This window comes from Megalobrama amblycephala, linkage group LG14 (assembly GCF_018812025.1).
Source record: "Megalobrama amblycephala isolate DHTTF-2021 linkage group LG14, ASM1881202v1, whole genome shotgun sequence".
NCBI lineage: Eukaryota > Metazoa > Chordata > Actinopteri > Cypriniformes > Xenocyprididae > Megalobrama > Megalobrama amblycephala.
The window spans coordinates 11,865,757-11,884,083 of record NC_063057.1 but is presented as its reverse complement, the minus strand read 5'-3'; the positions used below and the strand labels follow the sequence as shown (position 1 = coordinate 11,884,083).

General features: G+C 36.8%; 1 protein-coding gene across 10 annotated transcripts in view; it reads left to right on the top strand.

The window, feature by feature from the left end:
- Positions 1-18,327, top strand: part of grip1 (glutamate receptor interacting protein 1) — a 307,700-nt gene that overhangs the window by 279,267 nt on the left and 10,106 nt on the right. For 7 of the 10 annotated variants that reach the window (XM_048155158.1, XM_048155152.1, XM_048155154.1 and 4 more), the window contains exons 16-20: positions 22-167; positions 3,959-4,163; positions 5,858-5,997; positions 6,603-6,788; positions 15,808-15,976. In XM_048155158.1, the coding sequence (XP_048011115.1) occupies positions 22-167; positions 3,959-4,163; positions 5,858-5,997; positions 6,603-6,788; positions 15,808-15,976 (846 nt within the window). The remainder of the gene's footprint in view (positions 1-21; positions 168-3,958; positions 4,164-5,857; positions 5,998-6,602; positions 6,789-15,807; positions 15,977-18,327) is intronic. The other 3 variants (XM_048155156.1, XM_048155162.1, XM_048155161.1) reach the window with 1 other exon arrangement.

Here is an 18,327-nt window from a genome sequence, read left to right as displayed (position 1 = left end):
GGTTTTCATTGTACTTCAAAGAACGGGCACCCTGGAGCTGGGGGATAAGCTTCTGGCAATAGACAACATCCGTCTGGACAACTGCTCCATGGAGGACGCCGTTCAAATCCTGCAGCAGTGCGAAGACCTGGTTAAACTCAAGATCCGCAAGGACGAGGACAACTCAGGTACCTCTGAGCCTCTGCAACTACACACTCCACACGGACACAAATTTACACTAAAACCCCCCCTGCAAGGACAGAAGGCCTCAGCAAAGACGTCTAATGTGAATGTGTTTTTGCCAGGATCAAGATAAAAAATAAGCTATTAGGACCTGACTGATTAACCTACTCTAATGTAATATGGTTTCAAACAGATACGGCAAGGACAGAAAAAGGGCAAGATAAGAGAAAACATGGCAGCATTATTAGCTATGAATCCCTTAAGTACAGAATATCAAGTAGGGGACAATACAGAGAAAACAAGTATATTTTGATATTTTTTTGCCTTATATGACCATAAAAATCTATTTCTGCATTTACATAATTTATTTTTTAGATAATTAAAAAAGAATTATATTATATGTGTATATATATATATATATAATTCTTTTTTAATTATCTAAAAAATAAATATATATATATATACGATAGTGTGTATATATATATATATATATATATATATATATATATATATATATATATATATATATATATATATTCTGCCGCAATAGTACAAAACTCTACTGATATGTTAATAACAATTACGAAAGTATGAAATAAAGCATATTTTGTTACCTTTTGGAACTTGGAAGGGTTCAATTTGAGCATCATCACCGTCATCGTCAGAACTTATTTCCCTATTGCATTCAGCATCTGCCTCAGCATCTGACAGCTTCTTCACCAGATCCAACTTCAAGTGACAGTGAGACTAATGGAGAGAAAAAATATACTTGCACTATTACATGGCCCGGGTCGACCCTAGTGACCCTATACACTTTTTTTACTACAAAAAAAAGACATTCTTTTATATATATTTTTTTCTTGTTATTTTGTTTATAATAAAAAATTAAAAGTAGGTTGAAGTCTAAAGCCCTGGGTATACTTCGTTTTTTATGCAAACACTCGCAGTTGAAAGCACAGCCTTCCAAAGTATACTTCATTTGACTCGTATGCGTACACAGGCATGAGCAATCTCTCGCCACAAGTTACAACCCATGTAAACATCTTTGTATTCTTTTATGTTAGAGTTGAGGGTAAATAAGGGTACTTTCTAACCTCTTCACACAATTTCTCATCTATGTAGGTCTCCATCATCGCTGTAGCTTGTATGCATTCCGGTCTGTTCTGTTTTATGCAGTTTTTCTTTAACTTTAAAATGCACATGTGCGTACTCTTCTGATGACGAAATTTGCGTCACGTGCACTGTATGCTGACCCTCGCGTACACGTAAAGAGTAAATAATACTTTGGGCTTAACTTTAAAAAATGAATAAGAGGGAGGGTAGTGAATGACGTCCCGGGTCAATAAAGACCCGAGGTATGCATTTAAGGGTTAAAGGTTAGGGTTTTACACATAAATAAATGAATAGTACTTTAGAAAGATTACTGACAGTCAAAATTGAACATAAATGTTTTATTTTACAAAAAGCCAAGATATCGAGATCACATGGCCAGCTAATGCTACTTATTTATGGGTCAACCCTCTTATTGCACATGTTCATTCACAGAATAAATTAATCACAGCTTTTATAAATATATTTGACTATTCGATATATCGCCCAGCGTTAGTGCCTAGTTATACTTCTTGGAGATTTTGTAACCATTTAAAGGGATAGTTCAGTCAAAAAAGAAATTATTTTTTATTTTTTTTAATACAACTGGCCTACTTCAAGTTGAGGTAGGCCATGTTCAGACTCTGAGGGTTTGAAGTGGCTCTGCTGTCAGAAATGTCACTGTGAGATCTTCATTATCTCCAAAGGACCTTCTGATAAACCTTTCGCTTCTTCTTTTGGGCTGCAACAACATACCCACTTTTCCTCGCTTCCACAACCTCACAGTTCACCCTTAACACTATGAGCAGTGTGCACATAGAAGAAAATGAGGTTTAATCGCTCCAATTTAACGCTCGTTTGGTTAAATTATTTGATTAGAAACCCTTAGAGCCCTCATCCAGCTTCATAAAAGCATTTACCCACAATCCTTTGCTTCATAGTCTTCTACAAGGGCATAATGCTCGTACTACAAAGCAGACCTCCGAATCACTTTTATTTGGCATTCATATTTCATCCAGGACATCCACTGTGTCCGTGAAATGGCACCTTGTGTGTTTCAGATCCTCGCCCTAAGCTGGAGGCTTGTTTAGATCTTTCTTGCTGGGAACATTAAGGTCGACATTCATTTTTCACAAAGCCTTTTTTGCTGTGCCAAACAAATCATCAGTCTGAGAGAGGTCGTGGTAACTGGCGTGCTAAATGGGGGTAATTTCCCTCCCATCTCTCCATTAGTCCATCGTCGAAAAAAACAAATGCGTAATGAGCCGACCTCGTGTTAACGAACGTCCCCAGACCCCCAGCGCAGGCACACAAACACAAACCTATGCAGCTAGAGCTGCTGTGATCTGACGGATATTAGCGCTTCATTAGTATGTGGATGCGGGTGAGAGATGACAACGATTGCCCTGAGGATCTGCGAGTTTTTCCTCTATTTTTCTCTTTCTCTTTAGCGTATTTCCTTCTCGGTGTAGTCGTGTCAAAACGGTAGGTTGACCTCTTAATTGATGTTGAGCATTATGAATCAGCGCCACAGATATTTTATAAAACACTTTCAAGTGGATTTTGGTGGTGTTATAGCCACGTCTCTTTGCTGAGTGCATACAAAATGAGTTCAGTCTTATAATTAATTTACATTATGATTCCTGTAGCTCAGCTGGTAGAGCAACTAGCACAGAGAATCCCCTGAGGACACACATACACTGATATAATATACAGCTTGAAGTCACTTTGGGCAAAAAGAAATGTCTGACATCTGACATTTAGTCTTTTTGAAATGCATTGTGGGTCCAGGCCATGGAGGCTTAGTTCTCCTTTGGATGATAAAAAGTATGATTTGTAGAGGTAGGTGTAGTATCCATTTCTGAAATGGATCACTGAGCCGATATCCCATTTTTTAGCATTATGCATGTGAATATCTCCATTTTGCCACTCCCTTGTATTTTCTCTTTCTCATTTTTTCGTTTATTTTTTTTTCTAGATGCATCACTTCTATTATCTTACATCATTTTTCTCTCAAATTGCCTTTACTTCCTTTCCCATTCTTCCTGCTTTTTCGTTTCTCCAGTTTATTACTTTTTGTAAGCATAATCAGACATTTTACTTTTAGTTCGTTTTTTTTTTAGGGTGGTCAATAAATTAGAAATTTGAATCGAATTAATTACATAATGTGTAAAAATCTGTAAATATAGTGCACAATGTACTGTATAAATATGAAGTAATTTTCCATATTGTTTTTTTTTTTTTTTACAGGTGTTTTCCCTGTATTTTGAATTACGTTGTGTTGTGTTTTTGGTTTAACGGAAATTTCTGTAAAATTACTGGATAATGTCCTGGCAGAAAATTACCAGTACATTTTCCATTTTCCATTCCAAAATTTCCATTTTCCTACATTTTTTTATTTTTACAGAGCAAATTATATACAATCTGAAAATTATATGTAGTTCGAAAAAAAAATGTCAGATTACAGCAGTTGTAAAGGTAGGATTGATCAGTAACAGACGGGACTTGACGCAAATGTTCAATTGCACATTAAATTGACAGCCCTAGCATTTTTATCTCATTTCCTTTGGGTTCCTCTTCCTTCATGTTTTCTCTTTATTTTCTGGTTAATCCTCCTCCATCCTCCCACCCTCCCTTCCTCCTTACCTCCTCTCTCTGTCCGGTGTTGTGAGGGGTGTCTTCGCTCTGCTCTCTGCCCCTCTGTGAGGTATCCTACGTGATGGCAGTGTTGATAGGGACGCCCGTGTGCTGTTGGCCTGTGTTGCAGACGAGCAGGAGAGCTCCGGCGCCATCATTTACACGGTGGAGCTGAAACGCTACGGTGGGCCGCTGGGCATCACAATCTCGGGCACCGAGGAGCCCTTCGACCCCATCATCATCTCCAGCCTCACTAAAGGTGGCCTGGCTGAGAGGTACGGCTCTGTTCATGCTTTCAAGCCTGTCAACAGTTATGAAATATCACACTTAAGCTAAATATACATATACATAGAGAGAGAGAGCTTATGTGAAATATCTTAAAGATGACCTGTTATGCTTTTTTTTTTACATTTTCAACTTACTTTAGTGTGTAATGTTGCTGTTTGTGCAAGAAAAAGGTCTGCAAAGTTTCAAAGCACAAAGTCCACTCCAAAAGGAGTTAAGGCCCGTTCACACCAAGGGCGATAATTATAACGATAAAGACATCGTTCTAAAAATCATTGTAAATATAAAAGAACAGCAGATTCTACACCACAACTATAACGATAATGGCACAGACAAACTATATCATTGGAATCACATTCAGAACAGCCATTCAGAATACATTCTGCTTTAAGCGTTCGAGCATTTAAAGCGACAGACGGCAAAACTGCGGTGCACACTTAGAATAAACAGAATGATACTGTGCATTGGCATGGACAATATAGTTATCTTTATAGTTATCATTCTTGGTATAAACAGGCCTTTATTCCCTATATCAGTAAGCACCGTTTCTGAACTCCCTGAAACACCTCGATTGTAGTCTTGAGTTTTCTTTCAGGAACAAACACGTCACAATATTCCTTGTTTAAACCATTCCCGCCAAAAGCATACGCAAAAACAGGGGCAAGGCCTGGTTGAGTTGCGTTAGCAGTGTGTTGAAACTCCTAAGCTGCGTCCGAATCGCATACTGTGGTACTACATTTGAATTTAAATTTACTTCACGACCGTTTAAAAAAAGAACGTTCTATATAGTAGGAATGCATGTAGTATGAATGAATTCGGACGTACTACATCCGCCATGTTGTTACTGTCACATGACATACTAGCATCAATTACGTCCCTTCAACTCCATTCACAAATCCTCTCCTGTGCCCTCATGGCATAATAAAGTGTCCATCATATGCGCACTTCAGACTCTCGCCGGAAATAGTAAGTCATCCGGGTACATTTCGCCTACTGTTTTTGGAATACTATGAATTCGGACATACTACTTTGTTCGCATACTGTTTTTTGCATACTATATATTAGAGAAGTATTCGATTTCGGACGCAGCTATAGGGGCATGACATTTCCAAAACACACTTGAAGCGGTTGATGTATCACAACACACTGGTCCAGCCGACCAATCAGAGCACATTGCGCTTTTCAGAAGGAGGGGCTTCATAGAGACAGGAACTAAACAGAGCGTTACTGACAGACTGAGAAGTGCGGTACTGCAACAATGACAAATATGTGAAAAATAAGGTGTTTTTTGAACATTCAAGCATGAAAACCTATTCTAGTAGAACCCAAAATCAAATTCAAGACTTTATAAAAGGGCATAATAGATCCTTTTAAATAAGTCATATTTTCAGTAGAATATATAAATAAAACTATATAATTTAATTTAAATTCTAATTATAATAAAGAATATATATTTAATTAGAATTCTAATTATAAAATTTGTATAAATATTTCTTTTTCTCAGAAAGTACTGAATATGTTAATGTGTTGCCTGTAGACATTAATCGCAATTAAATATTTTAATCTATGGACAGCCCTATTTAATTTGAATGAATGCATGTTTTCAACAAGAACAAAAGGGCTTTTGAAATGATGCATTGCAGCCGCCCTTAAAGAGTAAGTTGCTGTGCTCTTGTTTCCACAGGACCGGTGCCATCCACATTGGTGACCGCATACTGGCCATTAACAGCAACAGTTTAAAGGGCAAACCTCTCAGTGAGGCCATCCACCTGCTGCAGATGGCAGGAGAGTCCGTCACACTGAAGATCAAGAAACAGGGAGAATGTGAGTCCTGACTCACATTCAGTAGACACATGCAAGCTTACCACCAAATGGCTTTTAATATGTACACTACAAGTCAAAAGTCTGAACACATTTAACTATTTATGTTTATTTATTTGATTTAAATAGATTATTTGGGGTGGATAGTGAAGGAAAAAATTGTTGTTGTTGTTTGTTTACCATTTTTGGTTACTTAATTCTCATATTAAATATGTTTTGTTTTTTTTGTTTTTTTTTAATTATTGTTTACTTATTGTTATTCACTAATTGTACTTATTTTTATTATATTTCCCAAACTTCTCTTTTCTCTGTCACTCTTTCTCACACACATTACCTCCCTCACAGTACTGTACATCTTTGTAGCTCTAAAAAGCAATAAACCTGCCAACCCGAGAGTCATTAAAGCCTTAGGTCTAATTAGTTTTGTCTCCATCTATCATATACTGTAGACTGACAGTAGACAAGGTGAAGTTCCTTATCCAAGAACAAAAGATCAAATGAGCACTGATTTGTGAGCCCAATATCCAGTAAAGTCTGGATCTCTCTGGTCTATTGACTGTGATCTGTGGGCTCAGACAATCATCTTCTTTATTTTGTTCCTTCTATAGTGCCAAGCCCGAAGCAGCCCTCGGTAACGGGTCGCTTGAATGATCTGAGCGATATGGAGGACGAGGGTCAGGCTGGGCAGAAAGCTGGTAAACTCTCAGACATCTATTCTACCACCATCCCCAGTGTGGACAGTGCAGTGGAGTCCTGGGATGGTTCTGCCATCGACGCCACCTTCAGCACCCAGGGTAAATTTGAATGCGTGTAGTTTTAAAAACGTTTTAGCACTTTTCACAAAATGCAATTAGTGTTTCTACCTCTCAGCTTTTAAATACGTTTTCCTGCAGTAAATAAGTCCCGGTACCCTCTGGGCAAAATATAATTGGAGCTGCATTATTTCAGCATAGCGACATGAACCATCCTATTTGTTGAAAGTTTCTTGCCAAAATTACTTTTGTAAATTGCTCAAAATTATATCCGTCATTTAGAATGTTCCAGCCGGCGTTTCAGTTTCTAATTGCAAGTGAGATGGCATTTGTTTGAAAAGTTTCCAAAATGGTCAGTGCCAACTAGTTATCAACTTTGGTTTCCAGCGAATTAGTTGGCCCCTAGCACAAAGGCAACATCGTTATGATAACTTTCAAATGTTACTCATCCTCATGTCATTCCATGTGTTTTTTTCCTTCCACAAAACACAAAGTTAGAGGTTGAGCAAAATCAAAAGCTCCAAAAATTGCTCTGGAAAATTCACCATAGCACTATAATGAGGCACATAATGAGGATTTAAATATTTGCTAATGTGAATAAGATTTAAGATCATATGACTTCAGAAGACTTATAGTGCAAAAGTAGTGTTGGGGCACTTTTTTTTTTTTTCTATGTCGGAAAAAAACTAATTTGTTTTGGAATGACATGGGAGTGAGTAAATAATGACAGAATTTTCATTTTGGTGAACTGTCTCTTTAATATCACGACATACAATACAGTCTTTTTTGACCTGGTATGAGTTCATTATGTTCACTATGGTTACACCACCTGTTCTCGCACATTAGCTACAGCGCCAAGCAGTGTTTGTCCCATTGCATCCTGGGGGTTCGGTTGAGTCCCAGCAGGTCTAGGTTTAATTGAGTTTTCCATTCTCTTTGGACCTGCAGATATGTATTTACTCAAGTAATTATTTCGAGTAATCTGCATTGGGCCTTTTATTAGGCCAGCTGGTGGTACAGTGCTGGGGCTAATATGCAACAATGCATTATTTTACTAAGTGGAAAATTAGTCCTAATGAGCGCTGGGATACACATGGCCATTTGGATAACTTGCCAGTAATGGGTTTGAATTGCAGTCAGCTCTCCTGACACTGAGGCCTCCTGGTCAAAACTAATCGCAATCATAGCTTGCATCGAGAATGCCAAGTAGGAACATCACACATTTGAATGTTAAATTCAGAGAAATGGTTTCTATTCATTTATGAATAATACATATATGCATTACTCCTACGCTCACCTGTGTATATGAATATTAGTGAAAATAATTGCTGAAATGACAATTTGTTAATGATCCACAAAGTTTAAGAAGACTGTGTTAGTCTAGTGTTTCTTGTCGAGTCCAATACGGTCTTCAACAGCCTGTGCGTAGCACTTCGTCTTTAATAACATGAGATTTTGGCCAATTGACAAAAACTGAGAATCCACATATAGCTACAATAAACTTTATAACCTGCAAGTTGATGAAAACATAATGCGACACATTTGCTGCCTCAGATGCGCCCGTTCTAATGATGGACAAAACACGTTCGACTGAAATTCTCAGAAATTGGCTGGTCAAAAACCTTGTAACTCCATTTGAACATGATTTTGGTCAAATCAAATGATAATAATATAATGCCACATGTAAGTGTCTGACCATACAGAAAGCCAGGGTAAAACTCTCACTAGGGTCCAATCTCACTATTAACTAGTTGTTTATTAGCAAGCACATTTCAAGGATATTAGCTGTTTATTAGTACTTAGAAAGCACATATTAATGCATAATTCTGCATGACCATATTCTACATCCCTAAATCCTACCCAATACCTAAACTTAAAGGTGCCCTAGAATCAAAATTTGAATTTACCTCGGCATAGTTAAATAACAAGAGTTCAGTACATGGAAAAGACATACATTGAGTTTCAAACCCCATTGCTTCCTCCTTCTTATGTAAATCTCATTTGTTTAAAAGACTTCCGGAAAACAGGCGGATCTCAACATAACACCGACTGTTACGTCGGGATCATTAATATGTATGACCCCAATATTTGCATATATGCCAGCCCATGTTCAAGCCATTAGACAAGGAAAGGCAGTATTAACGGCTGGATCTGTGCACAGACAAGGTAAGCCAGCAAGAACAACAGCGAAAAATGGCAGATGGAGCAATAATAACTGACATGATCCATGATAACATGATATTTTTAATGATATTTGTAAATTGTCTTTCTAAATGTTTCATTAGCATGTTGCTAATGTACTGTTAAATGTGGTTAAAGTTACCATCGTTTCTTACTGTATTCATTTCATTTTTAAACACTGGCAGTCTGTATAATTCATAAACACAACTTCATTCTTTATAAATCTCTCCAACAGTGTAGAATTAGCCGTTAGCCACAGAGCATAGCCTCAAACTCATACAGAATCAAACGTAAACATCAAAATAAATACTTTACTCACATAATTCGAAGCATGCATACAGCATGCATGACGAACATCTTGTAAAGATCCATTTGAGGGTTATATTAGCTGTGTGAACTTTGTAAATGCACTGTAATATAGTCGAGAGCTCGTGTGGCAGGGAGCAGGCGAATTAAAGGGGCGGCGCGCTGAAAAAATCAGTGCATAGTTAATGATGCCCCAAAATAGGCAGTTAAAAAATTAATTAAAAAAAATCTATGGTGTATTTTGAGCTGAAACTTCACAGAGACATTCAGGAGACACCTTAGACTTATATTACATCTTGTGAAAAAGCATTCTTGGGCACCTTTAAGTACCTTATTAACTATTAATACGCAGAAATTAGGAGTTTATTGAGGCAAAAGTTGTAGTTAATAGTGAGAATTGGACCCTAATCTAAAGTGTGACCAAAGCCACAATATCAACTTTGACAACAGTTTAATTTATATATATATATATATAAACATACTTTTCCATTTCCTGAAAAGTAGCATTTTTGGAGATACAAGGTTTCCACCCATAAATGACTATATATATTTCCTTTTGAAAATGCAAATGTATATGTAAAAATACAAAATAATCTGATTAGTAATATATTAGCGTCTGTCAGTAAGCCAAACCTTAACCTCATTCCCTTTAATATCTGAATGTCATCAGCAGGGCCGGATTAACATAAGGGCTAGGTGGGGCTTAAGCCCCAGGGCCCGCGGGAAGAGGGGGCCCGTGATTGGCTGGAGGAAATGAGATTGACAAGTCAAAGGTGGTTGATTTGTGTGTAATAAAATAATAAGAAAAAATGATTGGAAAATGTGCCTGACTGATAAATCACCATCCAATCAAAATCACTTTACAATTCGCGCCATGACATCGGGAAACGCCTCTTTGCCTTATGCAGAAAATGGGAAATTGGCCTTTATTGCTTGTTCAGCCTCGCTGGTGTTCAAAATAATAAACAAAAGTGATAGTGGTGCGCAAAAAAGGAAAAATAAGCTTGAAAGGGAGAAAAGGGGTGATAATCTTACAGCAAAAATTCCCAAACTAACTAACTACTTCGGTTCACATAAAACATCCAAGCCAGCGGAAGACCCCGCGTGAAGCGGCAGCTCACAATTATCTTCACCCACCGACACCGTCGCCGATCTGCGTGCTTTACACGCTGAAGAAGGTGAGATAGCAGCTGCAGCAAGTTATTATTCTTATAACGAGTTAAGCCCTATTCTGATGGTAATTGTTTCTCATGAAAAGTAAGGTGTTTTCAACATTTACAGGGACGAGTCGAATGATTTTATTGCCGTTTGAATTCAGAATGTCAGTGTTTTTCTCTCTTCATCATCACCCGTGTAAATATCCCGAATTAACTTTCCTACTGTTTTTTGACGAACACCAATGTCGTGTGACTTGTCTCCACTATCTGCGTTTGAAGCACATTCTATCAGTTGCAGTTCTGGTGCCTCCATCCATACAACTCGACCTCGACACATTCACATCACATGTTAACACAGCGGTAGAGTTACTCATGGGACACTGCACTTATTCGCAATCACAAAAGTTCTTTATTTGCATGTGCTTTAAAGCCCTGCCAGTTAAACATGTCATTCGTGTGCTGTTCTGAGATGCGCTTTTTCTGACCCCATACACCCGAAGCGTGCACACACACTTAGCCTGTCAAACAGCACCTGACTACTGGACTTCATCTTTCGCGTCTGATTGCGCTATAATACTGTCAAATACACAAAAGGTTTAGATAAACACAGTTGGTTATGTCTGAAATGAGTTGAGAAAATCGGACGCGTGCAGGTCTTAAAGTGACAGCATCCTAATAGTTAGCATGTGGACCCTTGTCCTTAAAGGGATAGTTCACCCAAAAATTAAAATCCTGTCATCACATACTCCCTTTCAAGTTGTTTTAAACCTGAATGAGTTTCTTTCTTTTGAACACAAAAGAAAATATTTTGAAGAATGCTGGTCCCCATTAATTTTCATAGTAGGAAAAAAATATAATGTGGAAATCACTGGGGACCATCAACTGTTTGGTTACCCACATTCTTCAAAATAGTTTATTTTGTGTTAATTAGCGGAAAGAATTATTGTGTCAGCAATATATGCAATACAATTTTAAAATATGTTAAATATTTTATATGTTAAATATATTTTAAAATATGTTAAATAGCATGGAATATTTAGTGTGCTTGTGCTTATATAAAATGATTTGATAAAATGAAATTTGTAAAAATATAAAAATAATAACAATAAAAAAAAATTCTTGTGGTACAAGACACTGTGGCATGGCAATCAGATGAAAGGGGGCCCTTGGTGTTGCTATAGCCCCAGGGCCCAACGTGTTCTTAATCCGGGCCTGGTCATCAGTCATTTTCATTTATAGAGATAATTCATTCATCCCAGTGCTGCTGACATACACCTCCTCAAAAGTACCTTTCATCTCATGTTATTTTCCATGTCCCTCGCTCTGATGGGGTGGAAAGCCACTTTCCGCTCATGTTAACAGGTTCATATGGTTGCTCTCCTCCCCTCAGGCAGCACTATTCTTTCTCTCAGTGCTCCATACATAAATGAATCTCAGATGGCTGCAGAGATACGAAAACCATTCACAGGGAGCAGCAATCTGTGCTTTAAATTATGGATGATGTGGACAGAGCATAAATTCAAGGTTGCTGGCAAACTATTGGCCCTTATGGGATTCAACTAGTACAGCTGTATCTGGAGATAAGGCGAAAGCTGACTCTGAACTAGATACCTCGGATGAAAAGTTAAAGAAACCATATGTCTTGCTTCTAATACGATTAATGGTCTACCTGTATGCAATATTCTATATTTTTGTTCTTGCTGAGTAAAACATATTTCTGTTGGGCTGAGCAAAAAGACTTACCAGACATGTGAATTTCTGTTAATAATAATAATAATATTGTACGTGTATATATATAAATAGATATTTTTTCACACACACTTTTTTTTTTCTTTTTTTTATCGCAGACTACAATAAATATGCAGTGAATGTATTCAATTTTTCTATTCTACCCATTTAATTTATCTGGCATATTCTGTACCCTGCAGTAGTGGTAATATTAAAGGGTAGTTCACCAAAAATTAAATTCCTGTCGTTCCACACCCGTAAGACCTTCATTCATCTTCACAACACAAATTAAGATATTTTTGATGAAATCCGAGAGCTTTCTGATCTCCCTGCAACGTCAAAACAATTTTTAAGGTCCAGAGAAGTAGTAAAGACATTGTTAAAATAGTCCATGTGACTGCAGTGGTTCAACATTAAAGGTGCCCAAGAATGCTTTTTCACAAGATGTAATATAAGTCTAAGGTGTCCCCTGAATGTGTCTGTGAAGTTTCAGCTCAAAATACCCCATAGATTTTTTTTTATAAATTTTTTTAACTGCCTATTTTGGGGCATCATTAACTATACACTGATTTTGGCAGTGCGCCGCCCCTTTAATTCGCCTGCTCCCAGCCACACGAGCTCTCGATTATATTACAGTGCATTTACAAAGTTCACACAGCTAATATAACCCTCAAATGGATCTTTACAAGATGTTCGTCATGCATGCTGTATGCATGCTTCGAATTATGTGAGTAAAGTATTTATTTTGATGTTTACGTTTGATTCTGAATGAGTTTGAGGCTATGCTCTGTGGCTAACGGCTAATGCTACACTGTTGGAGAGATTTACAAAGAATGAAGTTGTGTTTATGAATTATACAGACTGCAAGTGTTTAATTATGAAAATAGCGACGGCTCTTGTCTCCGTGAATACAGTAAGAAACGATGGTAACTTTAACCACATTTAACAGTACATTAGCAACATGTTAATGAAACATTTAGAAAGACAATTTACAAATATCACTAAAAATATCCTGCTATAATGGATCATGTCAGTTATTATTGCTCCATCTGCCATTTTTCGCTGTTGTTCTTGCTTGCTTACCGTGTCTGTGCACAGATCCAGATGTTAATACTGCCTTTCCTTGTCTAATGGCTTGAACATGGGCTGGCATATATGCAAATATTGGGGTCATACATATTAATGATCCCGACTGTTACGTAACAGTCGGTGTTATGTTGAGATCCGCGTGTTTTCCAGAAGTCTTTTAAACAAATGAGATTTACATAAGGAGGAGGAAGCAATGGGGTTTGAAACTCAATGTATGTCTTTTCCATGTACTGAACTCTTGTTATTCAACTATGCCGAGGTAAATTCAAATTTTGATTCTAGGGCACCTTTAATGTTATGAAGCAACGAGAATACTTTTTGTATGCAAAAACAAAACAAAAATAATGACTGAACCAGCATTCTGACGTAGAACCTGGAAGCGCTGTTCTGTGTTTACTACGTCAACAGCATAGGAGACTATTTTTAAATGGTTATTTTTGTTTTGTTTTTGCGCACAAAAAGTATTCTTGTCGCTTCATAATATCAAGTTTGAACCACTGTAGTCACATGGACTATTTTAACGATGTCTTTACTACCTTTCTGGGCCTTAAAATTTGTTATGACGTTGCAGGAAGATCAGAAAGCATTCGGATTTCATAAAAAATATCTTAATTTGTGCTCCGAAGACGGTTTGAAACAACATGAGGGTGAGTAATTAATTACAGAAATTTCATTTTTGGGTGAACTAACCCTTTAATAAATAATTTCTATTGACTTTTGTATAATAAACCAATTTGATGGCAAAACCAGTTGAGAATCACTGGTGTAGAGTTACTGTTGTTTTTCTGTCTTGTTTTTTCAAGATAACCTGTTTTGTCTTTTTGCTATGTCTTATTTGTTGGGACCTTTAGAAAGCAAGGCATAAAAATAACAATGTAATATTATAATATAAAATAACATGCTTCTCTATGTTTATAACAGTCATTATTTTTGACATTTGGTGCCACTATGAACTCTGCACTGTTTCCTTGTCTTGCGCATTAATTAGCATTGTGCATTTTCCATGAACAAGATTTCTCACAGCTTCTATTCCATAAAATCAGTGGACCATTTTAACTCCGATTCGAGACATTATTGCTGGTTTTGTTTGTCTTTTTGAGTCTGGCTTCTGCACATTGCGATCTGCGTAGGATCAACATCAGTGGCATGCGCAGTTTAAAGGGATATTAATGCCTATATGTGTCATTATTCTGCATTTCCAATCTTTCCTTGAAAAAGGGACATAACACTAAAATAGCTATCAAGAGTGTCTTATTAAGGATTCCTCCACCTTCTCGAGCCCTGAGGGGTGAACAAATCACATGCAGTTAATCCTTATTGAATTGCTGGTGAATCTTAAAACCCTGAGGCTATGCAGCTCTTGGCGGCGGTCACCGAGGGAAAATCAGACCAAAGCGTATGAAACACAATGCTGTGGCTCCCTCCGGAGATGAGTGTGTGAACACAGCTAGCATGTTGTTCTCCACTCTCCCTATAGTCCTCCTCACCCTACCCTCCAGCAGTCTTGAGCCAGATTAATGAGCGGAGCCTGGGAACCCGTGCATCCAGCAGCTCCTGCGCCGGTGTTGTGTGAGAGTGCAGCGTAATGCAGAAATGTACTCTTTCTTCTGGGAACAGTTTATTGCCACAGCTTTTTTTTCTCTTTCATTTAATAAAATTGATTTTTTTCCCCCTCATATCAGCAGGCTAATGTTGTGTGCAGGGTAAAAAAAGCACATGTCATTGCCAAATGTGAGTAACATTGTGATCTTGCCAACTGGCTTGTAATTGTAGCAAGAACAACAACATGCATTTTGTCAAACAACTTTGATTTATTTATAGTAATAATACTTTTTTTTTGTTATTTTTATTTCAATGTAATCATTTACTTATTTTAGCTCAATTGAATTTAGCTAAAATAAAATGATAGGGCCACCATATCGGTATCGGCCGATATATGTTCATTTTTAATGTTATCGTTATCGGGCCGATTTATTAAAGCTGATAAATAATTGATTATTTCCTTCAGCTGAGACACTTCACTTCCATTATGCTTTTGAATTGCTTGAAATATGACTGAAATCACTTCAGAAAGGAAAATACAGTTAAGTGCATCGTACAGCTCAAGTCTGTCATATAGGCTTTTAATTTTTTGTTCTTATAATCAGGTTCTCAAAAAATGATATAAACATTTTGATTTAGATTTATCGGCCAATATATCGGTTATCGGCTTTCAAATATAAAGAATTATTGGTTATCGGTATCAGCCAAAATTTTCATATCGGTGCATCCCTAATTAATAAATGCTAATGAAGTATTTTTCATTGTTAGTTCATGTTAACGAATGTAGTTAATTATTGTTAACAAATGGAACTTTAAATGTGTTACCATTATCATTAATAATAATAATAATAAAGTTATTTGTGTTGTTCAATGGAATCATTTAGCTATTTTATCCAAACTGAAATTATTATTATTATTATTTAAATATTAAACATGCAAAATACAATTTCAAGGCATGTAAGAAATATTTATGGATAGTAAATTTTCTCAATTTACCCGCTATTGGCAAAAGTGGCAAAAAGTACATTTTGGACTCTGGTTGTCTGTGTTTGTTTCAGCTCCCACGGGTTTCCAGGCATCGGGCTACAGTTTCCACAGCCATGAGTGGAGGAATGCCAAGCCCAGCCGGGGCAGCCTCTCCCCAGTGAACAGCAGCCGGCAGAGGAACAACATACTGCCGGACTTTGGACTCGGTGTGGATGAATGGGACAGGCCAAGCGCTAGCGGGTACGTCAACAGACTGCTTGATAACTATACTCAGTCGTTTAAATACACATTACAGCATATAAAATGAATCTTCATTTTGTTAATTTATTTTTTATAGGAATGGTTTACTATGTGTTCACCCTCATGTTGTTCCAAAACAATATGCTGTTATTTTTGTTCATTTTTTCTTCACCTTGACCACTGTGGTCTATATCATTGTGTTCAAGAGAGCTGCATAGAAGTTCTTCAAAGCTGCTGCTTTTGTTCTGTGGGGAAAACAAGTCATACAGGTTTGGAACAACATGAAATTAATGACAAATAATGAGAGAATTTTCATTTGTGAGTGAAATATTAAGTATATATTAGGCAAGGCAAGGCGATTTTATTTGTATAGCACATTTCATACACAATGGTAATTCAAAGTGCTTTACATAAAGAAGAACCAAATACATAATAATAATAATGGAACACATAAGAAATAACAGTAAAAACAGAGAATTTCGCTATCTGGATGGAAGAGTTAGGAAGTTTCAGGGAGTTAAGGCCGCCAGGTTTATTAGGTGGTTAATGTGATGTCTTGAATTCATTGGATGGATTTTATATTACATTAGCAAAGTACACAAGACTTCTGAGTGAAATAGATTGAACTTTTTTTTGCCACTGAAGACATTATTATTCCATAAAAGTTATTACCTCTTTATTTTCCTAGAAATGAAGTACTGATGCGTCAATATCCATTGAATCACGGACTAGTTTAGTGCCAGACTGTACAGAACGGTATTGTGTGAAGGCAATGCTGCTTAACCGCATCTATTAAAATGTTTTGTTGACTTCTCAAATTCATTAAATTCGAAAGACAATCTCAGACAAGACCATCAGTACAATTTTTAAGAAGTGAACTGACTTTAATATTCACATTAAGTGGGTCTTCAGCGACATTTCTCTGAATTCCATGTAATAGTCTTTGTTTCAACCTAAAATGTGACTCTCAGTCATAATATTAACTCAGCTGTGCGGTACATTTGCAGCACATTTTATTGTGAAACAGGCTGTTACTGGAGCTTTGATCGATCGTTTTTGGGGCGATTCTACTTTCTTCTTTGTTAGCTCATGCTGTTGAATATTTGTAATTCAGATTCATTGTGCTGTAGATCAAAGGCGTAAAGGGCCCCCGTGTGCAGTAATGAAGCCAGCGGCTCTTAGGAAGAAAGAAGGCCTTTTTAAAGTATTTAGCTGACACTAGAGTTATGATCACTCTTTGAGTTTTCAACTCAGGACTGTACAGTTTCCATTTAATGGTGATACTGTGCTGCCTTAAAGTTAAAATGACATCAAAGTTGACCTCATTTGCTTGCTTCCTTAATACACATCCCTGGTCTTGTTATGCAGATTTTTCACAATCCAGTTAGAACCTGATGGATAAAATCAGGGCTGTAGGAATGATCCGAAAAGTAGAATCATTATAAATCAGCCTGGCTCATGAATATTAATTAGCTGGCATAACTTTCATCCATTAGTTGTAAGTGATTGGCTGAAAAGCAGATGAGTGGGTACTAACTATGTTAGGATTACCATTTACTAATTGCACATTCATTCATTTTATTAACTGTGGATTGAAATAGTTGGCACATAGTTGACTTCAATTGGTATTAAAGTTGACGTCAGTGTTATTTTAGTGTTATTTATAGTATTTATTAATATTTTGAATGTTTTTGCTTTAATCTATTTCTATTTCAGTTTTAGTAATTTTAGTATTTCAACTTAAACTTTATTGAATGTTTTATCAATTAGTTGGTAACGCAACATTTCTAATTTAATTTTTAATTTAACCAAATACTTTGTTAATAGTTTTAGTTGACAACAACAATGCTGTTTGACTATTTACATGGCTATTATTTGTTAAATTCACACTATTGCTAAGCAAAACAAATAATGTATGGGTGATTATATAATTTCAGGTACATTTGGTGTCTTTTTCTGCTTTTTTCAAAAGGTTATATTTTTAATCATTATAATAATTTGGTTCTCATTGTCATGGATTACAAGATGTTACAGGCCATAACAATAAAATATTATCTGTAAAAAGTGTCTTATATAGCTGAAAATCATGATTTCCTGCTGTCCGAATTAGTCAGTGTCAATTCTGTTACTATCAAACTCTGTTACCAAGGTAGAGAAACAGTGTTGACAGTCGTGTGTGTGTGTGTGTGTGTGTGTGTGTGTGTGTGTGTGTGTGTGTGTGTGTGTGTGTGTGAGAGAGAGAGAGTGTTTCTCTGTGTATGACTGTCAATTCTGTTACATACTGTCAATACTGTTACTCTACCTTGGTAACAGAGTTTGACGGTAACAGAATTGACACTAATTTGGACAAC